Source organism: Somniosus microcephalus, chromosome 1 (genome assembly GCF_052327205.1).
Source record: "Somniosus microcephalus isolate GS21.2 chromosome 1, FLI_Smic_1.0, whole genome shotgun sequence".
NCBI classification, from domain to species: Eukaryota; Metazoa; Chordata; class Chondrichthyes; order Squaliformes; family Somniosidae; genus Somniosus; species Somniosus microcephalus.
This window is the reverse complement of record NC_140987.1, coordinates 198,135,612-198,161,294: the sequence shown is the minus strand read 5'-3', so window position 1 is coordinate 198,161,294 and position 25,683 is coordinate 198,135,612. Positions and strand designations below refer to the sequence as shown.

The 25,683-nt window shown below is 43.5% G+C and overlaps 1 protein-coding gene across 1 annotated transcript; it reads right to left on the bottom strand.

Moving 5' to 3' along the window:
* Positions 1-319: 319 nt before the first annotated feature.
* mblac2 (metallo-beta-lactamase domain containing 2) lies at positions 320-13,681 on the bottom strand. Its single transcript, XM_085989154.1, has 2 exons — positions 13,216-13,681; positions 320-1,255 (listed from the first exon to the last, which is right to left on the bottom strand). The coding sequence occupies exons 1-2, from the start codon at positions 13,673-13,675 to the stop codon at positions 864-866; spliced, it is 852 nt and encodes a 283-aa protein (XP_085845280.1). The 5' UTR covers positions 13,676-13,681; the 3' UTR covers positions 320-863.
* Between the last annotated feature and the right edge of the window lie 12,002 nt (positions 13,682-25,683).

Here is a 25,683-nt window from a genome sequence, read left to right as displayed (position 1 = left end):
ATTTTTCTTGTGTTTTTTATTTATAAAATAGTTTACCCAATTGCTGTTCGAGGGGCCTGCCTGCTTACTGAGCTCACTGCACCATGCCATTCATTGTTGCTGTTTATCATACAAGGTCATTCTTTGTATGCTGCCTGACCAATTGAGAAATTCATAGGGACACAGATTATTTGAGTAGAACCACAGTTTTCCTCGTCCATCACTATATATTGACTCTAAGTGGTTATCTTCAGCTCTTTCTTATATTCAGTGTAAAGCCAACCAAGATTTTCCTTCCCCTCTCCAGGACAATGTCTTTATATGGTTGGGGGGGGGGGGGGGGGGGGGGGGAGTAGAAAGAATCGTTAATAAAATTTAAGCAGGCATTTTTATAACTATGTTCACTTACCTGCAAAAACAGGTAAGGCACATTTAAATTGAGTTTCTAGCAGGGAACTAAATGTTACATCAATCTAATGTTCTAAAATTAAACTGCACAAATAAAAAAAGGGATAGCATTGAAAGAATGGTTATTACGGTGATCTAAGTTTCAGGGCAGGTTTTCATAAAATACAAAATTGATCTACAATATGAATTTTATAATAAAAAGCTTTTGTTAAATCAACTTTCATTTCTATTCTTTTATAACTACAGTATAGTCACAATGTACTTTACCAAATTATTGTTTTGTAGAATTTTTGTTTCATGACATTACTCCTACTTATGCATAGGTTACAAAACTGCCTCCTTCAATTAGCAAGTATTAACCTTAGCTGTCTAAGAACAGAGCATCATTTGATTTACAAATACTCCTTCCTAACACATCAATCTTATTTAAAAGGAACCTGTAAGCTTAAACAGTGTTAAACTTTGTGGTACTCATCTTATTGTGTCACTCGTCTGCCAAAATTCTTCAACCAAAGGGCTAGGCTTGCAATGCATCTCATAGCACACGATGAAATTTTATGGCACACGCCAGCATTAGCAATGTAACTCGAAGCCAGATTGTAAAGTATTTCAGCATCAAAGGAGTCAAAATGACCAGGTAGCACCTTGTTCACAAGGTTATTGTCCACTAGAGTCATTAGACGTTTGCAAGTATGGATGTAGTCACTGATGTTGCTGTAAGGGAGCCAGTCAATCATGCATCCATTGCATACTACATCTCCACTAAAGAGAATGCGGTTCTCCTGGTCATGAAGGCAGATGCTACCTCTGGAGTGACCAGGCATGTGTAGCACAGTGAGCTGACGGTCTCCAAGATTAATAATGTCACCTAACATGAAAAGCATAAAAGTCTCAGAAATCTCTCTTGGAATCCTTGCCAATTACATTTAATATAAATGTAAATATTTCAAATTGTGTCAACATCTGCAAAGGGTAATTGTAATCAGAAGTCCTCTCCATTAATAAAGCATCTCTAATTTTGCTGTCTTTACACAATTCTTTGCTCAATATCTTTCTGAAAGGCATTACTGCTGTTGAAACTGGTGAGCAAAATGTAGAATTCTGTTCAGTCTTGGGGGTACAGCTTGACTTTGTGCGATAGTGTAAAACGGATGGTTAGGAATGGGCAGCCTATTTTACATCACTCCCGAATTGAGCGCGATGTAAAATGGGCTGCCGACTCGCTATCGCCCATTTTACACTATCACAGTCAGGATTTACCCCTTGGGCTGCAATACTGCTTTGAACCATTGAAAATCATAGCACAGGAGGCCATCTGGCCCGTCGTGTCTGTGCCGGCTCTTTGAAACACCAATCCAATTTGTCCCACTCCCCTGCTCTTTCCCCATAGCCATGCATTTTTTTCCCCCTTCAAGTATTTATCCAATTCCCTTTTGAAAGTTATTATTGAATCTGCTTCCACCATCCCTTCAGGCAGTGCATTCCACATAACAACTCACTGCATAAAAACATTTCTCCTCATGTCACGATACCAAAATACTGCAGATGCTGGAAATCTGAAATAACAACAGAAAATGCTGGAAAAACTCAGCAGGCCAGGCAACAGCCGTGGAGAGAAATTAGAGTCGACGTTTCGGGTTGAAACCCTTTTTCAAAACTGGAAAGGAAATGAAATAGATCGAAGGCAAGGCTGCGATAGAACAAAAGAAGTAAAGAGACATTAAGAGGTATTCAAAACCAGACGAGATGGTAATAGGACAGTGGAGACAAAAGACGGCTCAGATTAGGTGTGAAGTGTACTGGCAGGGTGAGAGACAGCTGCCATGTGGGAGAGAGAAAAAAAAAGGAAAGGGGGGGGGGGAAGGGAAGACCCAAAACAAAGGGGTGGAAAAAAATGTAAGTAAAAATGTAATAGGGGCCGAGGTTATGATCTGAAATTGTTGAACTCGATATTGAGTCCGGAAGGCTGCAACGTGCCTAATCGGAAGATGAGGTGCTGTTCCTCGAATTTACGTTGAGCTTCCGTGGAACAATGCAAGAGGCCAAGGACGGTGAGGTCTGAGTGGGAATGGAGCGGTGAATTAAAATGACAGGCGACCGGAAGCTCGGGGTCACCCTTATGGACTGAACGGAGGTGTTCCGCAAAGCAGTCACCCAATCTGCGTTTGGTCTCCCCAATGTAGAGGAGACCGCAACATGTCACCACTGGTTCTTTTGGCAATTGTAAGAACATAAGAATTAGGAGCAGGAGTAGGCCATACGGCCCCTCGAGCCTGCTCCGCCATTCAATAAGATCATAGCTGATCTTCAACCTCAACTTCACTTTCCCGCCTGATCCCCATATCTCTTGATTCCCCGACAGTCCAAAAATCTATCTCGGCCTTGAATATACTCAACGATTCAGCTTTGGGGTAGAGAATTGTGAAGATTCACAACCCTCTGAGTGAATAAATTCCTTCTCATCTCAGTCTTAAATGGCCGACCCCTTATCCTGAGACTATGCCCCCTAGTTCTAGACTCTCCAGCCAGGGGAAACAACCTCTCAGCATCTACCCTATCAATCCCCCTCAGAATCTTGCATGTTTCAATGAGATCACCTCTCATTCTTCTAAACTCCAGAGAGTATAGGCCCAATCTACTCCATCTCTCCTCATAGGACAACCCTCTCATCCCAGGAATCAATCTAGTCAAGCTTCATTACACCACCTTTAAAGCAAGTATATCCTTCTAAAGATAAGGAGACCAAAACTGTGCACAGTACTCCAGGTGTGGTTTCACCAAAGCCCTGTACAACTGTAGCAAGACTTCCTTCCTCTTGTACTCCAACCCTATTGCAATACAGGCCAACATGCCATTTGCCTTCCTAATTGCTTGCTGTAACTGCATGCTAACTCTCTATGTTTCATGTACGAGGACACCCAAATCTCTCGGAACACCAACATTTAATAGTTTCTCACCATTTAAAAAATATTGTTTTTCTATTCTTTCTACCAAAGCGAATAACCTCACATTTCCCCACATTATACTCCATCTGCCAGCTTATTGCCCACTCACTTAACCTATCTATATCCCTTTTCAGGCTTGTGTCCTCTTCACAGCTTACCTTCCCACCTAGCTTTGTATTGTCAACAAACTTAAGATACATTACACTCAGTTCCTTCATCTAAGTCATTAACATAGATTGTAATTAACTTGAGGCCCAAGCACTGATCCTTGCAGCACCCCACTAGTTTCAGCCTGCCAACCTGAAAATGACCCATTTATCCCTACTCTGTTTTCTGTCCGTTAACCAATCCTCTATCTATACTAATATATTACCCCCAACCCCATGAGCCCTTATCTTATGTGGCACCTTATCGAACTCCTTTTGGAAATCCAAATATACTACATCCACTGGTTCCCCTTTATCTACCCTGCTAGTTACGTCTCAACTCTAATGAATTTGTCAAACTCAATTTCCCTTTCATAAAACCATGTTGACTCTGCCAAATCATGTTATGATTTTCTAAGTGCCCTGTTACCACTTCCTTAATAATGTATTCCAGCATTTTCCTGACAACTGATGTCAGGCTAACTGGCCTGTAGTTTCCTGTTTTCTCTCTCCCCCCTTTCTTGAATAGTGGGGTTACATTTGCTACCTTCCAATCCACTGGGACCATTCTAGAATCATGGGAATTTTGGAATATCACAACCAGTGCATCCACTATCTTTGCAGCCACCTCTTTTAGAACCCTAGGATATAGGCTATCAGGTCCAGGGGATTTGTTGGCTCTTAGTCCCATTAGTTTCTCAAGTACTTTTTCTCTGATATTAATTCCTTTAAGTTCCTCATGCTCATTATCCCCTTGATTCCCCACTATTTTTGGTGTGCTTTTTGTGTCTTCTACTGTGAAGACAGATACAAAATATTTGTTTAAGGTCTTTGCCATTTCCTTATTCTCCATTATAATTTCTCCTGTCTCAGCCTCTAAGGGATCAACACTTACTTTTGCTACTCTCTTTTTTACATACTTGTAGAAGCTCTTCCAATCTGTTCTTATATTTCTTGCTAGTTTCTCCCATATTCTGTTGTCTCCCTTTTTATAAATTTTTTGGCCTTCATTTGCAGGTTTCTAAAGCTCTCCCTATCCTCAGGCTTACTACTATTCTTTGTAACATTATAAGCCTCTTCTTTTAAGCTAATACTATCTTTAACTTCTTTAGTTAGCCACGGATGGATCACTTTTCCCGTGGAGTTTTTATTTCTCAACAGAATGTATATTGGTTGAGAATTTTTGAATATTTCTTTAAATGTTTGCCACTGCTTATCTACCTTCATACCTTTCAATCTAATTTCCCAATCTACCTTAGCCAACTCGCCCCTCATACCTATGTAATTGGCTGTATTTAAGTTTAAGACTTTAGTTTCTCATTTAAATGTGTCACTCTCAATCTAAATGTGAAATTCTATCATATTATGATCACTCTTCCCCAGAGGATCCTTTACTATGAGATTACTAATTAATCCTGTCTCACTGCACAATACAAGATCAAAAATAGCCTGTTCCCTTGTTGGTTCCACAATGTATTGTTCTAGGAAACTGTCTTGAATGCATTCCATGAACTCGTCCTCCAGATTACATTTGCCAATTTGATTTGCCCAGTCTATATGAAGATTAAAGTCCCCCACGATTATTGCTTTATCTTTGTTACAAGCTCCTAATACTTCTTGATTAATACCCTGTCCAACGGTATAGCTACTGTTGGGGAGCCTATAAACTCCCACCAGTGTTTTCTGCCTTTTGTTATTTCTTATCTCCACCCATACTGATTCTACTTCCTGATCTTCCGAACCCAGATCTTTTCTCACTACTGTCCTTACGTCATCCTTTATGATCAGGACTACTCCCCCTCCTTTTCCATTCTGCCTGTCTTTTCGAAACGTCAAGTACCCTGGAATATTTAGTTCCCAACCTTGGTCACCTTGCATCCACGTCTCTGTAATAGCTATTCTATCAAACCCATTTTTTTCTATTTGTGACACTAATTCGTCTATCTTATTACGAATGCTTTGTGCATTCAGATAAAGAGCCTGTAATTTTAACTTTTTACCATTATTCCCTGCTTTCACCTTATTCGCACTATTGCTGTTAAAACTCCCTGTCCCTTCCTGTCACACTCTGCTTATCTTTATCGAAATCGCGACACTGCTCCATTGCATTGACTTTTCTCTTTAGATTTCTAAATTTTCCCTCACCTGACCCAACCTTCTCCCCCCACCCCTTTTAGTTTAAAGCCCTATCAACAGCCCTAGCTATTCAATTTGCCAGGGCACTGGTCCCAGCCAGGTTTAAGTGGAGCCCGTCCCAAAGGAATAGCTCCCTCGTGCCCCAGTACTGGTGCTAATGCCCCATGAATCAAAACCCCTTCCTCTCACACCACTCTTTCAGCCATGTATTTAACTCTCTGATCTGCTTGTCTCTACGGCAATTTGCATGTGCGTCAGGTAACAATCCAGAGAGTATTACCTTTGAGGTTTTGCGTTTTAATTTGAATCCTAGCTCCTGAAACTCTCTCAGTAGAACCTCATTCCTAGTTCTAACTATGTCATTGGTTCCTACATGGACCACGACAAGTGGATCCTCCCCCTCCCACTCCATATTCTTCTCCACTTGCAAGGAGATAGCCTTAACCCCGACACCGGGCAGGCAACGCAGCCTTCTGAACTCCCGGTCACAGCTGCAGACAGTATCTATCCCCTGACTATACTGTCCCCTACCACTACAACATTCCTTTTCACTTCCCCCGCACTTGAATGGCCTCCTGTACCACAGTGCTGTGGTCAGTTTGCTCATCCACCCTGCAGACTTTGCCTTCATCCACACAGGCAGCAAGAACTTCGTACCTGTTGGATAAGGGCAAAGGCTGAGGCTCCTCCAGCACTTCACCTGGGGTCTCCTTACCTGCCTGACTCGCAGTCACACCGTCCTGTCCCTGACCACTAACTAGACCTGTACCACTACCTAATCTAATGTGTGTGACCGTCACCTGGATCAAAGTGTCCAGGCAACTCTCCCCCTCCCTGATGCCCCGCAATGTCTGCACCTCGGGCTCCAGCTCAACAACTCTGAGCTGAAGGTCCTCAAGATGCAGACACTTACTTCAGACGTGGTCGTCCGGGATTGCAATGCTCGCCACAAACTCCACAAGCTGCAGTTATGGCACACCACCTGCACTGCCATCCCTATATGACCTTGTTTTATTTATGTATGTAATTAATTAATTAATGCTTATGTATTTAATTAGCTTAGCTTATAGTTTAGTTTTTTAACTAATTACTATCTTAAATCTGTGTCCTCTGGCTACTGACCCTTCTGCCACTAGATACAGTTTCTCCTTATTTACTCTATCAAAACCCTTCATGATTTTTAACACTTCTATTAAATCTCCTCTTAACCTTCTCTTCTCTAATGAAACCACAGCTTCTGTAGTCTTTCCACATAATGGAAGTCTTGCATCCCTAGTAAATCTCCTCTGCGCCCTTTCTAAGGCCTTGACATCCTTCCTCAAGTGTGGTGCCCAGAATTGGACACAATAATTTAGCTGGGGCCTAACCAGTGGTTTATAAAGGTTTAGAGTAACTTCCTTGCTTTTGTATTCTATGCCTCTGTTTATAAAACCAAGGATTCCATATGCTTTTTTAACAGCCTTCTCAACTTGTCCTGCCACCTTCAAAGATTTGTGTACGTACACTCCCAGTTCTCTCTGTTCCTGCACCCCTTTAAAATTGTACCATTTAGTTTATATTGCCTCTCCACATTCTTCCTACCAAAATGCACTGAAACGAGTCGGGTTAACAGCAGAAATTCTCCTTTCTTTATCATGCACGTCCCTGCAAAGAAACCTAGTCCTGGGGTATAAAATTCCACAGATCTGGATGGGCCAAAAGTTTGTAAATTACAATAAAAATTTCAGAAAAGTGGGACGGCAGTTTACATTTCCCACCACAGCAGGAAACATAGAATTGTACAGTGCAGAAGGTGGTTATCCAGCTCATAGTGCCTATGCCGGCTAGCCAAAAGAGATATCCACATAGTCCCATTCCAGTGCTCTTTCCCCACACACCCTTTTAAATGTTTCTATTTCAAAGATTTATCTACTTCCCTTTTAAAAGCTATTATGCATTCTGCTTTCAGTGCTGTTTCTAATAAGCCTCTGGACAAAAAAAAATCTCCTAACCTATGTTTTTTTTTAGTGATGATCTAGTTATCAAAACCTTTCATAAGTTTGAGTGTCTCGATTATATCTCCTCAAACTTCTCTACTCTATAATGAAAACAACCCTAGTTACTCTAGTCTTTCCTCATAACTGAGGAATCAAACACCATCAAGCCTCAATCTCCTCTGCCAAAATCTCCCACAACTCCAGGATTATCCTGGAGGGCAAAAATAACCCCAGCCTCTTTTCTCTGCTTCCAACTAGCTCTTTAAACCAAACCTCTCACCCATTCCCCTGCAAAGAGTGCGAGGAGCTCATAAATTTCTTCTATCATTAAGATTGAGATGATCTGTTCCGATGCCTCTACACCTCAGCCGCTTCTGCACATCAGCCAACATCACTAAAAAAAATTATCTGGTCATTATCAAATTGCTGTTTGTGGGACCTTGCCATGCACTAATCTAAACTGACACCCCAGTGCAGTACTGAGGGAGTGCTACACTGTTGGAGGTGCTGCTTTTTGGATGAGACATTAAACCAAAGCCCCGTTTGCCTTCTCAAGGTGGACGTAAAAGATCTCATGGCACTATTTCGAAGAAGTGCAGGGGAGTTCTCCCCGGTGTCTTGGCTAATATTTATCCCTGAACCAACACTTAAAACAGATTATCTGGTCATTATCATATTGCTGTTTGTGGGACATTGCTGTGCACAAATTGGCTGCCGCATTTCCTAAATTACATCGCATTTCAGAAGTATTTCATTGGCTGTAATGTTTTTTGGGACATCCTAAGGTCGTGAAGGGCACTATATAAATGTAAGTCTTTCTTTGTTTCTTCTTCCCTCCCTTTCCCTTTGTCCACCAATCTAAACCATTGCACAGATTTTCCTCCAGCCTAAGCCTGAACCCGAGTCTTTCTCCAGTTACCCTCTTATCTTCCTTCATGCCTTCTCCAAGCTCATCTTGTCCACGAGACCCATCTCCTGCTCCCTTGACTCCATCCCCACTAAACTGTGACCACCCAACTTCGTTTCCAGGCCCCTATACTAGCTGACACTGTAAAGTGTTCCCTCTCCTCAGGTACTGTCCCTCTCCTTTTCAAAAACACCATCATCACCCCCCTCCTCAAAAAAAGACCCTCGGCTCCTCTATCCTTGGAGACAATGGCCCCATCTCCAACCTACCTTTCCTTTCCAAAGTTTGTGAACATGTTATCGTCTCCCAAATCCATGCAGATCTTATCCGCAATTCCATGCTTGAATCTTTCCAATCAGGTCTATGCCCTACCGCAGCACTCCCAACGGTCCTAAACAGTCACTAATGACATTCTCTGTGATCGTTGTGCATTATCTCTCCTTAACTTCTTAGCAGCCTTTGACATGACCAACCACACCATCCTCCTCCAATTTGTTTCCTCCAGCTCAGTGGAATTGCTCTGCTTGGTTCCACTCTTATCATTCCAATCATAGCCTGAGCATCTACAGCAGTGCTTCTCTTCCCACCCCGGCATCATTACCTCCAGAGCAATGTTCCCTCTAAGCTGCGTGGCCACGCAGTAATGGGAAAGATCCCATGCAGGTCGCTCACTGGCTTTTACATTGTAAATACCGCGCATGCGCAGAAATTTAAAGGGTTCGCACATTAAAAGAAACAGGCTGCGCAGAACAAAGCGCAGCGAACAGGGAACATTGCTCAAGAGTCCACCAAGGGTGTCTTTGGTCCCTTCCTCTTCCTCATCTACCTGCTGCCCCTTTGCAACATCATCCACCGGCATTCTGCATGTATGCTGACAACATCCCGCTTCGCCACCTCTCTCTCTCAACCCCTTTTCCCGTGTTGCCAAACTGCTTGTACGATATCCAGTCTTGGAAGAACTGCAATTTCCTCCATTTTAAATAACGAGAAGTCTAAAACCATCATCTTCAGCCCCTGCCATAAACCCCATACCTATGCCACCAATTCCATTTCCCTCCCTGGCTACTGTCTCAGGCTGAATCAGACTGTTTGCATCTTGATGTCCGATTTGACCCACAGTTGAGCTTCTGACCCCATTATGTATCTATCAGAAAGGCCACTTACTTCCACCTCTATAACAATGCCCAGTTCCGCTCCTGCCGGTGAAACCCTCATCCATGCCTCTGTCACTTCCAGACTCAACTATTTCAATGCCATCCTGGTCAGTCTCCCATCCTACACCCTCCATAAACTTCAACCCATACAAAATTCTGCTGCCTATACTCAATTCCACACCACGTCTTGCTCACCCATCACTTCTATCCTTGCTGGCGTACTGTGGCTCTCCGTCTCCCAGCACCTCCAATTTAAAATTCTCATCCTGGTCTTTAAATCCCTTCATGGCCTCGACCTCTCTATTTCTGTAACTTCCTCCAGCTCCATAAGCTCCCCCCAACCCACCCCCCGCCGTTCCTCTGACCCTGACCTTTTATGCATTTCCCTCTTTGCTCCACCATTTTTGGCCACGCCTTCAGTTGTCTATATCTCACACCCTAGAAATTCCTATGCTAAACTCCTCCACCTCCTTGTCCTTTAACCTTCATTAAAATTCACCTCTTTGTCACCCCTCTTAATATCTCCTTCTTTCATCAGCATTCATTGTTTGTCTGATTATGCTTCTGTAAAGTGCCTTGGGACAGTTTTCTATGTTAATGGAGCTATATAAATGCAACTTGTTGTTATGTCCCCCCTACCCCAGAGTGAAGTAATATTGATATACGTATTAGTTATTCAGAGTGTAATTACCCCAGCTATAACGAAGTTAAGAAAGAAACATACTCCCAATGGTACTTTGCAACCAGCTAATGAATGAACTACCCAGAGTAACTGACCCTCTGATTTTACCTCTTTTTTCTGTGATAAGCTGCCTTTCCGTCAATCACCCTGATCGTTTAGCTAATAAGAATCACCTGCCCATTTCTTACTTGTAGATGGGAGGACATACATCAGTAGCCCATGCTCAGAGTGAGTACGCATTCCAGAAACTGATCTCCACTGAAAAAAAGTGTTTACCTTTGTTGTGTATGTACCTTTAAGGGAATAACTGGTCTTAGACTGCAGTACCGGCAGTGACCACCCCTGTATAAAAGGCCCTAGCAGGCTTCTGTAGTTTCAGTTTCAAGCTGCCTCTTGTTCAGTAAAGTACCTGTTAAACTGTTCTCCCGAAGTCCGTGTATTATTGAGGCGCGGACTTTACAACCTTCAAATATCTTGGACAATATCCTATGAAAAATGGAATCAAAGAACACCCCACTATATGCTGCGACAAGTTACCCAACATTAAATTCCGTTGCATAAAACACACTCTGTAGTCGAGCAGCATTAAAGAACATGCTTCATTCAACAACAACTTGCATTTATATAGCGCCTTTAACATAGTAAAACATCTCAAGGTGCTTCAAAGAAGCAATTATCAAACAAAATTTGACACTGAGCCACATGAAGAGATATTAGGACTGGTGGACAAAAGCTTGGACAAAGAGGTAGGTTTTAAGGAGCATCTTAAAGGAGGAGAGAGGTGGAGAAGTTTATGGAGGGAATTCCAGAGCTTAGGGCCGAGGCAGCTGAAGACACAGCTGCCAATGGTGGAGCAATGAAAATCGGGGATGTTCAAAGGCTAGAATTGGAGGAGCGCAGAGATCTCAGAGGGTTGTAGGGCTGGAGGAAGTTACATGATGGTTGGGGGTGGGGGGCGGGACGCAAGGCCATGGAGGGAGCAGAAAAAAAGGATGAGAGTTTTAAAAATCGAGGTGTTGCTGGACCGGGAGCCAATGTAGGTCAATGACCACAGGGGTGGTGGGTGAATGGGACTTAATGCGAGTTAGGATACGGGCAGCAAAATTTTGGATGAGCTCAAGTTTATGGAGGGTGCGAGGTGGAAGGCCGGCCAGGAGAGCATTGGAATAGTCAAGTCTAGAGGTAACAAAGGCATGAATGGTGGTTTCAGCACCAGATGAGCTAAGACAGGGGCAGACACGGGCAATGTTACGGAGGTGAAAGTCGGCTGTCTTGGTGATGAGGAAGATATAGGGTCAGATGTTCAGCTCAGGCTCAAATAAGACACCAAGGTGCGAACAGTCTGGTTCAGCCTCCGACAGTGGCCAGGGAGAGGAGGGATGGAGTTGGTGGCTAAGGAATGGAGTTTATGGCAGGGACCGAAGACAATGGCTTCGGTCTTCCCAATCTTTAATTGGAGGAAATTTCTGCTCATTCAATACTGGATGTCGGACAAGCAGTGTGACAAATTAGAGGTAGTGGAGGGGTGGCTAGAGGTGGTGGTGAAGTAGAGCTGGGTGTCTTCAGTGTACATGTGGAATCTGACATTGTGTTTTCAGATGATGTTGCCGGGGGGCAGCACGTAGCTGAGAAATAGGAGCGAGCCAAGGATAGATCCTTGGGGGACTTCAGAGGTAACGGTGCAAGAGCAGGAAGAGAAGCCATTGCAGGTGATTCTCTGGCTATGACTGGAAAAATAGGAATGGAACAACAGAGGAAAGGCATTGGAGGAGGGTGGTGTGGTCAACCGTGTCAAAGGCTGCAGACAGTTCGAGAAGCATGAGGAGGGATCGTTTACCACGGTCACACACATAGGATGTAATTTGTGACTTTGATAAGAGCTGTTTCAGTGCTGTGGCAAGGGTGGGAACGTGATTGGAGTGGCTCAAACATTAAGTTGGGGATAAGATGGGCACGGATTTGGGAGGCGACAACACATTCAAAGACTTTGGCGAGGAAAGGGAGGTTTAGATGGGGCCAATGTTCCCTCTAATTTTTTTTTTGGTGCGCAGTCCTTTTAAGTTTGCTGTGCGGTATCTTTTCCAGCGGCAGAAGCTGGTGAGCGGCCTGCACGGGACCTCCTGATTGGTTCGCGGCCGCTCACCTAAGGAGGAACATTGGATGGGGCAGTAGATTGCAGGGACAGAGGGGTCAAGGGTGGGTTTTTTGAGAAGAGGGGCGATGATGGCAGATTTGAAGGGGAGACGGTACCTGAGGAAAGGCAACCGTTAACAATATCAGCTAACATGGGGACTAGGAAGGAAGTTGGGTGGTCAGCAGTTTGGTGGGAATAAGGTCTAATAGACAAGATGAGCTCGGAGAGAGCATGAGGGGAGTTGGAGGCGCTTCACAAGAGTGTTATCATACAAAATTTACCTAAGGCACCTAGTCACGTAACAATATTGTTCCGCAAGCACAAATAGTATCCCCAAGTGGTCATTCATGTGTGAGCTTTGACAGAATGAGCATCCTATTTTATCACGGGCATCATCACAACTGAATCAGAGCCTGTCATTCCCCAGTGCCAACATACACACACTTTCCAGCAGTCATGGAGCAGCAATCAGGAGTAGTCTGGGCATTTTTTTTAACTCCTTACACCATGGTCACTGATCAACTGTAGACTGAAATCCACCAACTCAAGGCGAATTGGGGATAAAACCTGGAACCTTTCTGGTCTCTATTCCGGCTCAGTATGACAGATGCTGGTTATTACCCACTGAGTAGCAGCAAGACAACGGAATCTGGCCATGGTTCCTATTAAGTTTCCTACATAAGTGCAAGTCTCCGCCATGCTTCCACAATCAGTGATGAGCACACAGTTGCAATGGTGAAACATTTACCATCGTCCAGTAAGCGGGCAGGCTGCACAGCTTTCACTCTGTAATTACTTGCTTTCCAGCCCGGCTGAGGGGACCTGACAATCTCACGGTCAGTCAGCCAAGTCACTGCTTCGAAGTTGTCCCCCTGCACCAGCGCGCCAGCCTCGGCCCTGTGCACGGCCACTCTTTCGAAGTGGTGCAAGCCGCCCGAGTGATCGAAGTGGATGTGAGTGACGACCGCCAGAACCGGCTTGGTGCCGATGAGGCCGGTGGCACGCAGGTAATCGGGGAGGCTTTTCAGACCAAGGCCGCTATCGATCACCAGGTCGCGTTTCGAGCCCTGCAGCAGCCAAATGTTGGCGCGCTTCTCGGACTTGAAGAAGCGCTCTCGGATCAGGTATAGCCCATCCGACACCTTCTCCCACCAGAACCACTCCCGGTAAGGATCCAAGTCCGAGCTCCGACCCGAATCCGAAAACATCGTCCGCCTTGCACACAATAGCCACTGCTCCTGAGTGACAGCGTGTCCGAGCAAAACCCACTGTCCCCCTTCAGAGAGGCGCATCCAATCAAAGCCCTCAGGAGGCAGGCTCTTCCTCCAGCACGTGTCGCAGAGCGCTGCTTTGTCACAGACAATAACTTGCATTTATATAGCGTCTTTAACACAGAAAAAATGTCCCAAGGCAGTTATCAAACAAAATTTCACACCCAGCCACATAAGGAGATATTAGGGTAGGCGAGATAGGTATTAAGCAGCGTCTTAAAGGAGGCAGAGAGGTTTAGGGAGGGAATTCCAGAGCTTAGGACCTTGGCCGCCAATGGTGGAGTGATTAAAAGCAGGCATGATCAAAAGGCGAGGAGTGCAGACATCCAGGAGGGTTGTAGGGCTGGAGGAGATTATAGAGATAGGGAGGGATGAGGCCAGGGAGGGATTTGAAAACAATGATGAGAATTTTAAAATGGAGACGTTGCTTAACCTGGAGCTAATGTAGCTCAGCGAGCACAGGGGTGATGGGTGAATGGGACTTGGTGTGAGTTAGGATATGCGCAGTACAGTTTTGGATGAACTCAAGTTTACGGAGGGTACAAGATGGGAATCTGGCAAGAGGAGCATTGGAATAGTCAAGTCTAAAGGTAACAAAGGCATGGATGAGGGTTTCAGTAGCAGGTGAGCTGAGGCAGGGGCAGAAATGGTTGATGGAGCAGATCTGGGATCGGAAGCTCATCTCGAGATGAAATAGGATGCCAAAGTTTAAAAGGGTCTGGTTCAGTCTCAGACAGTGGCCAGGGAGAGGGATAGAGTTGGTGGCTAGGGAATGGGGTTTGTGGCAGGGTCTGAAGAAAATGGCTTAGGTATTCCCAATATTTCATTGGAGGAAGTTCTTTTCCTAAATAACCAAAAACCAAACAATAGTGCTCCTCTTTTAAATGGGCACAACTAATAAAGAACTTAACCACAAAGCCAAAGGAAACTTAGAAAAATAAATAATAATATTATTACTATTACTATCCATTCCAGCAATGTTCCCTCTAATTTTTATTTTTGGTGCGCGGTCCCTTTAAAATTTGCTACAGCGGTCATGCATGCACAGTATCTTTTCCAGCGGAACAGCTGGTGAGAGGCCTGCATGGGACGTCCCGATCGCTGGGCATCCACGCAGCTTAGGGGGAACGTTGCACTCATAGAAACATAGAAGATAGGAGCAGGAGTAGGCCATTCGGCACCTCGAGCCTGCTCCGCCATTCAATGCGATCATGGCTGATCATCCAAATTCAGTACCCTGTCCCTACTTTCTCCCCATATCCCTTGATCCCTTTAGCCTTAAGAAATATATCCAACTCCTTCTTGAATATATTTAATGAATTGGCCGCCACTGCCTTCTGTGGTAGAGAATTCCACAGGTTCACCACTCTCTGGGTGAAGAAATTCCTCCTCATTTCTGTCCTAAATGACTTACCCCTTATCCTTAGACTGTGACCCCTGGTTCTGGACTCCCCGACCATCGGGAACATCCTTCCTGCATCTAGTCTGTCAGAATTTTATAAGTTTCAATGAGATCCCCTCTCATTCTTCTAAACTCCAGCGAGTATAACTCCAATCGACCCAATCTCTCCTCATATGTCATTCCTGCCATCCCAGGTATCAGCCTGGTGAATATTCACTGAACTCCCTCCGTGGCAAGAACATCCTTCCTCAGGTAAGGCGACCAAAACTGCACACAATACTCAAGATGTGGTCTCACCAAGGCCCTGTACAACTGCAGCAAGGCATCCTTGTTCCTGTACTCAAACCCTCTCGCTACGAAGGCCAACATACCATTTGCCTTCTTAACCGCCTGCTGCACCTGCATGCTTACCTTCAGTAACTGGTGCACAAGGACACCCAGGTCTCATTGCACTTCCCCTTCTCCCAATCTATTGCCATTCAGATAATAATCTGCCTTCCTGTTTTTGACACCAAAGTGGATAACCTCGCATTTATCTACATTGTATTGCATCTGCCATGCTTCTGCCCAATCACCCAACCTGTCCAAATCATCCTGGAGTTTCTCGGCATCCTCCTGACAGCACACACCCCCACCCAGCTTTGTGTCGTCTGAAAACTTGGAGATATTACATCTAGTTCCCTTATCTAGATCATTAATATATATTGTGAATAGCTGGGGTCCAAGGACCAATCCCTGCGGTACCCCACTAGTCACTGCCTGCCACTCGGAAAAAGACCCGTTTATTCCAACTCTTTGCTTTCTGTCTGCCAACCAGTTCTCTATCCAAGTCAATACCTTGCCCCCAATCCCATGTGCCTTAACTTTACACGCTAATCTCTTATGCGGGACCTTATCGAAAGCCTTTTGAAAGTCCAAATACACCACATCCACTGGTTCTCCCTTATCTATTTTACCAGTTACATCCTCAAAAAATTCCAGTAGATTAGTCAAGCACGATTTACCTTTTGTAAATCCATGTTGACTTTGTCCGATCCTGTCACTGTTTTCCAAGTGCTCTGCTATTACATCTTTTATAATGGACTCTAGCATTTTCCCCACTACCGATGTCAGGCTTACCGGTCTGTAATTCCCCGTTTTCTCTCTACCACCTTTTTTGAATAGTGGGGTAACATTAGCTACCCTCCAATCCATGGGTACTGTTCCAGATTCCATTGAATGTTGGAATATGATCAGCAATGCATCTACTATTTCTAGGGCCACTTCCTTAAGTACCCTAGGATGTAGATTATCAGGCCCTGGGGATTTATCGGCCTTCAATCCCGTCAATTTCCCTAACACCATTTCCCTACAAATACTGATTTCTTTCAGTTCCTCCCTTTCATCAGACCCTATGTTCCCCGACATCTCTGGGAGGTTATTTGCGTCCTCCTTTGTGAAGACAGAACCAAAATATGTATTTAATTGGTCTGCCATTTCTTTGTTCCCCATTATAAATTCCCCTGATTCTGACTGCAAGGGACCTACGCTTGACTTCACCAATCTTTTTCTCTTCACATATCTATAAAAGCTTTTACAGTCAGTTTTTATGTTACCTGCAAGCTTACTCTCATATTCTATTTTCCCCTTCTTAATTAATCCAGTTCCTGCAGTGGCCATTGGTCGCAAAAGGCCTCAAGCATACCCGTGGAAAGCGCAAGGTCCCTCTCCAGAGCCACCCAGTTGCAGACAAGACCGCGGAAGAGAGGCAGAGGCAGGCAGCCACGGGCCATGCCCAACCTGGACTTGTGGATGGCCACCTTGACCAGGCTCAGGAGCAGACCCATGAGGAGGTTCTCCGACTTGCCCACCCCCCTCTGCCCCCACCTTCCATCCCCCCACCACCCACCGCCGCCCCCCCACCTCCCCATCCTCCCCCCGCCAAAGTTCAGGAACGTGGGACTTAATTGGAGCCAGAAGTAGAGGAGCAGCCCCTTCAAATAGTAGAAGAGGGTCTGCAACCTCTTGCAGGTCATTAATATATACCAAAAAGAGCTATGGTCCTAATACCGACCCCTGGCGGACACCACTGTATACTTCCCTCCAGTCTGGTATAAAGATTTGTTGCAGAGAAACGTCTTGAGGTTCCTTGATATGTTCATACTTTTATATATATATATTTATATGTATTTTAAATGCAGTCATATAAATTATAAGCCTATTACCTAATGTGATTTTATTTGCAATATCCCAGACATTTTCAAAAATTAGTAACTAGAATGCGTATATTGTCAAAATATGTAACACAAAATATGTGACAACATGAAATGTTAATTTTGAAATACAACGAAAGTCTCAAGGTTGTGGGTAGATGTAACTCAGAATCATGTTGAAGGTGGTGAAAGCCTCTATATTCCACAGTACACAGTTTACCTAGCTTCTGTGAGGTCTTATATCCTGAGCTGATATTCTGTGTCGTCCTGTCTAATTCAGAGCTACATCAGTTATACTGGAATATATTTATAAAAAAGCAATCACCATCAACCCATCACTGATAGGTTTCATATTTTGTATTCCATGTAGGGTTGCCACAGATCCAGTTTAGTCAGGACTGGTTTATGAGCCAGTTTAGTCAGGACTGGTTTATGTGCCAGTTTAGTCAGGACTGGTTTATGAGCCAGTTTAGTCAGGACTGGTTTATGAGCCACTTTAGTCAGGACTGGTTTATGATCCAATTTAGTCAGGGCTGGTTTATGATCCAATTTAGTCAGGACTGGTTTATGATCCAATTTAGTCAGGACTGGTTTATGATCCAATTTAGTCAGGACTGGTTTATGAGCCAGTTTAGTCAGGATTGGTTTATGATCCTATTTAGTCAGGACTGGTTTATGAGCCAGTTTAGTCAGGACTGGTTTATGAGCCAGTTTAGTCAGGATTGGTTTATGAGCCAGTTTAGTCAGGACTGGTTTATGAGCCAGTTTAGTCAGGACTGGTTTTATGAGCCAGTTTAGTCAGGACTGGTTTATGAGCCAGTTTAGTCAGGACTGGTTTATGATCCAGTTTAGTCAGGACTGGTTTATGATCCAATTTAGTCAGGACAGGTTTATGATCCAGTTTAGTCAGGACTGGTTTATGAGCTAGTTGTCCATACATTTCTAGAATGTCTTTTTAAACTCAGTCTTTGTTTCCACTTAGTTCTATGGAAGGATAAATTATTATGGTTATTAATAAATTTTCATCTTCAGGAAAGCAAATATTAAGCAAAGCACTGATCCCCCCCCCCTCACCTGGCCCAATCTGATTCCATATTGCCTTATTTCGGACTTGACAAAAAGTGGCTACCATAAACCTATGACTATTCAAACATTTTAGAATCAATGTTAAAAGTACTCCTAGGACTTTAATAAGAACATAAGAACATAAGAAGTAGGAGCAGGAGTAGGCCATACGGCCCCTCGGGCCTGCTCCACCATTCAATAGGATCATGGCTGATCCGAATCTAGACTCATGTCCACTTCCCTGCCCTCTCCCCGTAACCCCTAATTCCCTTATCTGCTAGGAAACTGTCTATCTCCATTTTAAATTTATTTAATGTTGCAGCTTCCACAGCTCTCTGGGGTAGCAAATTCCATAGATTTACTACCCTCTGAGTGAAGAAGTTTCTCCTCATCTCAGTTTTGAAAGGGCAGCCCCTTATTCTTAGATTATGCCCCCTAGTTCTAGTCTCACCCATCAGTGGAAACATCCTCCCCGCATCCACCCGATCAAGCCCCCTCACAATCTTATATGTTTCGATAAGATCGCCTCTCATTCTTCTGAACTCCAATGAGTAGAGTCCCAACCTACTCAACCTTTCCTCATACGTCAACCCCCTCATCTCCGGAATCAACCTCGAGAGCAAGTATATCTTTTCTTAAATATGGAAACCAAAACTGGACGCAGTATTCCAGGTGTGGCCTCACCAATACCCTGTATAACTGCAGCAAGACTTCCCTGTTTTTATACTCCATCCCCCTTGCAATAAAAGCCAAGATTCCATTGGCCTTCCTGATCACCTGCTGCACCTGCATACTAACTTTTTGTGTTTCATGCACCAGGACCCCCAGATCCCTTTGTACTGTAGCACTTTGCAGTTTCTCTCCATTTAGATAATAATTTACTCTTTGATTTTTTCTGCCAAAGTGCATAACCTCACACTTTCCAACATTATATTGCATCTGCCAAATCTCTGCCCACTCACTTAGCCTGTCTATGTCCTTTTGCAGGTTTTTTATGTCATCCTCACTCATTGCTTTCCCTCCCATCTTTGTATTGTCGGCAAACTTGGATATGTTGCACTCGGTCCCTTCCTCCAAATTGTTAATATAGATTGTAAAGAGTTGGGGTCCCAGCACTGATCCCTGCGGAACACCACTAGTTACTGATTGCCAGCCCAAGAATGAACCATTTATCCCAACTCTTTGTTTTCTGTTAGATAGCCAATCTTCCACCCATGCCAGTATATTACCCCCAATCCCGTAATTTCTTATCTTGATCAGTAATCTTTTGTGTGGAACCTTGTCAAATGCCTTTTGGAAGTCCAAATACACTACATCCACTGGTTCCCCTTTATCCACCTTGTATGTTACATCCTCAAAGAATTCGAGCAAATTTGTCAAACATGACTTCCCCTTCATAAAACCATGCTGACTCTGTCCTATTAAATTATGTTTATCCAAATGCTCTGTTACTGTTTCCTTAATAATGGACTCCAACATTTTGCCAACCACAGATGTTAGGCTAACTGGTCTATAGTTTCCAGCTTTTTGTCTACTTCCCTTCTTAAATAAGGGTGTTACATTAGCAGTTTTCCAATCTGCCGGGACCTTTCCTGAGTCCAGGGAGTTCTGGAAAATAATCACCAATGCATCCACAATCCCTACCGTCACTTCTCTCAAGACCCTAGGATGTAGGCCATCAGGTCCGGGGGATTTATCCACCTTAAGTCCCATTATTTTACTGAGTACCATCTCCTTAGTGATTTTAATCGTCTTTAGCTCCTTCCCCTCCCTCCCCCCCCCATTGCCCTCTGTTTGTCCAGTGTTGGGATATTTTTAGTGTCCTCTACTGTAAAGACTGATACAAAATATTTGTTCAGCGTCTTTGCCATCTCTATGTTCCCCACCACTAGTTTCCCGGTCCCATCCTCTAAGGGACCAACGTTCACTTTAGCCACCCTTTTTCATTTTATATAGCTGTAGAAACTCTTGCTATCTGTTTTTATATTTTTTGCTAGTTTACTTTCAAGATGTTCAAGATGATGAAATACCACTCATCCAATAGACAAATTTAAAAACTGAAAAATATTACAGCCTCCGCTCCACGGAGCACACAATAAATATATTTCCCAAACTTTAAAATAAGCCACTATTAAAATAACACAATAAATTATTCACCATTGACACTGAATCAACTATTAAAACTGAAGAATGGCAATCAGTGTTAAAAGAAATGGAAGTAAATCAAAAGCAGAAAACACAAGAAATACTCAACAGATTCATCAGCATCTGTAAAGGTTAAGGTTTCAGACATAGGGTTATCTTGACTTTGTGTGATAGTGTAAAACAGGTGATAGCAAGTTGGCAGTTGACTTAAATGGAAATGAAAAATGGGGAGAGATGTAAAATGGGCTGCCGACTCGCTATCACCCATTTTATACTATTGCACAAAGTTAAGATCTACTCCCCTCACTCCAGTACAGGTCAAACTCCCACTACTCACTCAGCTGCTTTCTCGCTCTAATTGCCTCTCAGAAGTTGATGATTTTGAATATGTGGCAGCAATGTAGTAGTTTTAATGCTGCTCCACAGCAGCACTGAAGTCCGTTGCTGGCCCCTGCCCAATCAACTCCCAGGACCTACCTGAGGGCCGCTTCTGGCGATGTAATAGCTTAAAGTTGAAATCCTCTTTACTGGAGAGCTGCCGGCAATGGCAGCTTGCTGATCTCATGTAAATAAGGCCTGAGGCCTCATATTGGGTGTGCCGGGCCTACCCATTCCAGCGCAGGGATTATTCCCTGTGCCCAGTTCGGCAGGTCAGCAAGAGGCAATTTCTAGGCCAAAGTATTTGCAAAAAAAAGTTCTTCTTTGTTACTTAACCTTAACCAATATATTTGAAAATCAAATCAACAAAACATTTCCTGAAAATGTCTAACCACAAAATCCTGATTTTTTTTCCTTTTGGTGTACAATTTCATCGTCTGGGCTCCAACCTCAAACCAGCACAGAAAACAAAACTTAAATTCACTAAATGCACATTTAAGTAGTAAATGCACCCAAAAAAGCAATAAATTAACACAATATCTATTTAAAACATATAACAATTACTATTTATTATGTCGGTCTATTCTAGCAATATGTTTGGGACTGGCATTTTCAAGGAATTAAATCACTCTATTGGCACCAGCATAACTCAAACATGTTTACAACACTTAAGAGCTACACAGATGGTGTTATCTAATAGTTTATTTCCCATAAACCACTGGTTCCTGGTACACGACAGATGACATAGGCCTAAGATCTATTTCATCTAACCTCAAACATGAGGGTAACACTCAGGAAGGACTATTCCCCAACAGTGTGGTGTGATTGATTTTGGTAGGAAGAATGAGCAGAGGCAATATAAACTAGATGGTACCACTTTAAAGGCAGTGCAGGAACAGAGAGACCAGGGAGTGTATGTGCACAAGTCTTTGAAGGTGGCAGGACAAGTTGAGACAGCTGTTAAAAAAGGCATATGGGATCCTTGGCTTTATAATTAGAGGCATAGAGTAACAAAGCAAGGAAGTTACGCTAAACCTTTATAAAGCACTGGTTAGGCACAACGTTCCCTCTAATTTTAATTTTAGGTGCACAGTCCTTTTAACTGGCTGTGCAGCCCATTCATATTTTCGCGCATGCGCGGTTTCTTCATATAAAAGCTGGTGATCAGCCCACACAGGACCTCCAGACCGCTACACGACTGCACAGCTTAGCGGGAACATTGGTTAGGCCCCAGCTGGAAAATCTGGCCAATTCTGGGCACCACACTTTAGGAAGGATGTCAATGCCTTAGAGAGGGTGCAGAGAAGATTTACTAGAATGGCACGAGGGATGAAAGACTTCAATTACGTGGAGAAACTAGAGATTGGGGCTGTTCTCTTTAGAGCAGAGAAGGTTAAGGGGAGATTTGATACATGTGTTAAAAATCATGAAGGGTTTGATAGAGTAAATAAGGAGAAACTGTTTGAAGTGGCAGAAGAGTCGGTAACCAGAGGACGCACATTTAAGGTAATTGGCAAAAGAACCAAGATGACATAAGGAAAACATTTTTTTATGTAGCAATTGTTAAGATTGGAAATGCACTGCCTGAAAGGGTGGTGGAAGCAGATTTAATAATAACTTTCAAAAGGGAATTGGGTACATAATAATAAGGGGGAAATTTTGTAGCTCTATGGGGAAACGCCAGGGTAAAGCCGGCACAGGCACAATGGGCTGAATGACCTCCTTCTGTGGTGTATCATTCTATGATTCTATGAAGATGTATCTTCTAACTATTATGATAGGTAAAAGACCTACTTTGAAAATGTTGTTAGTGCTGTTAACCAGTAGAATAGATTTTTTTTAAATGGAGCTGGTTTCCAATAGGACCTTCTCCGGCCCACCCCACACCCATCCCCCTTCAGCAATAGGATATTAATACTAAAGTTACATGCGATGGAGGAGAAATTCAACTCAGTGTCGCCCATATTTCAGGCATAAAATTGGTGTTGGATCTCTGACATACAATTTGTGATCGACCATGCCTTCACTGCATTGGAAATGTGCTGGACACCATATCGCTAGGGTGACATTTAGGGCTGAATTTCCGTGGTGGTAGCGGGTGCAATGGATGGCGAGTCGGGTGGGAAAGTTGTTTTTTTTGACAGCGGGTTGGGAGCTCACTGTTATCTCGCTCCCACGTGCCTTTCCCACAGACGCATCTGCCATCGTGGAGCCACCACGATCTGCAGCGGCGGGGGACCTAATTGAAATCATTATGAGGTACTTTACAGGCACTTAAGAGCCTTTTCCCCCCTACTTTTTAAATTTCCCTGCATTGTCACAGGACTCATGCAACTCTGGAACCACGTCTGTCAACCTGAGGCATGAGTTCCGTGGCCATTGCTCCAGCTGATTACTTGACAGCATGGAAAACAAACCAAAATAAAAACATGTTGATTACATCAGATAACAGATTGATGGAGATTCTGTTCTACTTGAAAAGCTACTGGGAAATGTTAATTCAAAAATTCCTGAAGGGGAGTAAGTGCTACCCTGGATGGTGAGGCAAATACATTTTTCATTGGCCATTCTCGGCTGTTGCCTTCCAACTCAACAGTAATTGCAGTGAATTGATCTGCACTATAAAAAATGACATATACCTTTTAAATAAATTTTTGTGTTGTTTCTGGTCAGGTTCTTCTCACCGTATACGGTGATTGTCCAGTTACACATTAAATCAAGTCATCAACCGTAACAATTTCATTCTCATCACTCATTCCACTGGTTCAATTTGCTTTCAGTCCCTGAATATGACTAATTTAATTTTTCAGTCTGAGACTTTAGGGTGAATTTCTGCGGAGGTTCTCTCACTTGTCCATTTTTAACTTCAACGGAAGAGCTCCCAGAAACACCTTGTAAGTACCACTTACACTGTCAAGGATTCCGCAGCTCTTCCGCTGATCTTGCATAAGATTGTAAATCCACACCTTTATAATTACATTTAAAATCTGCTTTTATGTCTTATCTATACACAGGCATCTTTTATTTATAACAGTTATTGATACAAAAGTCTGTAGATTTGTGACTAAAGCACCAAGAACTTTCCAATTAATGTACTATTTTAATTATGTTCTTGATCGTATTTGTAGATGAAGTCATATTACTTAATGATAATATTATTTAAATATTTCTTTGTCACTCGTATATAATTTTTATTATATTGTAAAGATTCAACTCCCACTATGTTAGATTAAACTTAAAATTTAAAGTGATCTTGGCTTAAAATGCGCCATGAATTATGTCACCAGACCCGCTTCATCTAATTGGGCCAGGTAACACGCTGGGCAGGCTTAATAGGCCCCATTAAGGTAAGTTCATTTTCTGCAGTGGGTCGCGACCTGCCACGGACACCGGCCGCATCGGACCCACCAAGGTAAGGAAAATTCTGGTCTGAAGCAGATGTCATGCTCTTTAAGTATGCAAATTGGGGTACCACTCCAGTTGGAGGACCCGAAAAGTGAAATTCAGTTACAAATTGGCGGAGTTTGCGCTGTACACTGGAGACCACTCAAAATAAGGCCCATGAAATTTTCAGTTTTTATTTTTGTGGGTGCAGTAGAACATTTGCAGTCCCTCCCCCCCCAAACCAAAGCCAAATTTAGCTCAGGCCTCAAGCTGGCATGGACTGACGCATGGAGCCGTTTCTCCACCAACTTTGGGCACATTTTGATACTAAAGTCCTGAAATTGTGGGGGCCAGAGAGGACGGACAGCAAGCACATCATCTGCTGGGGGGTGGGGGGGAGGAAATTAGGGTGGAACCTGGTTTTGCTGTGTTTCCACCCCAATAGCCAATGCTGCAAATTCCAGTTGGAGAGTGTGTGGGCGACTTTACTGCCCACCCCCTCTTTCATTTCAAGGGGCCTGTTACACCCCTATAAGGCCAACAGAATTCTCACCAGCTGAGAGCTGGCATAAGCTCCATTTTGGGTTTAGTAAAGGGCTCACGAGTGTCCAAGGAAAAGGTAATCGCTTTTTCACATGCACTGCAGTGAGGGCATCTCTGATGCACCCATAGATCTCAAGGCCACTGTAATGATCAGTAACATGTCATTCTAGAATGGTACACTAGGTGGAGCTGTATGTTTAGTAGGTGGGCTACCCACAAGGCAGTGGTCAAGATGGATGCCTGTACACTAGTCCACATGGCTGAATAAATGACTAGCTCAAGCTAGCTGTTCATAATGAAAACGTCTATTTATTTATGAACATAACATGGTACCAGGATTGGTAATATTTGCTGAATATTGTGAAACGCGACATGGAGAATTTGAAGCCACCGGAGGGTTTGAAACTCACGGGGAATGTCGACTGCAATTGGCGGACTTTCAAACAACAACTCAAAATCTACATTGCTGCCATCGGGTTCGGTACGAAGCCAGACGCAAGGAAAATAGCGTTACTGCTCACGGTTGCAGGCCCGCAGGTGATAGAGGTATTTAATACATTTGTATTTGATCAAGAGGACAGAGAAAAAATGGACGATGTGCTAAAGAAGTTTGATACACATTGTCCTCCCAAAAAGAACGAGACCTATGAAAGGTACTTGTTCCATTCACGGACACAGCAGCAAAATGAGACTTTTGATAGCTTTGTGACCGATCTTAAACTGAAAGCACAGACATGTAATTTCTCTGAACTGAAATCATCCATGATTCATGACCAGATTGTGTTTGGTATTCATGATAAAAAGGTCAGGGAACGTTTATTGAGAGAAACCGAACT

What these genes read in the sequence shown, in the direction of transcription:
- mblac2 (XM_085989154.1), bottom strand. Translation starts at nt 13,675, where the DNA reads ATGTTTTCGGATTCGGGTCGGAGCTCGGACTTGGATCCTTACCGGGAG. An exon ending in TGCCCGCTTACTGGACGATG is followed by an intron (nt 1,256 to 13,215) that starts GTAAATGTTTCA and finishes TTTTCATGTTAG; the next exon opens with GTGACATTATTAATCTTGGA.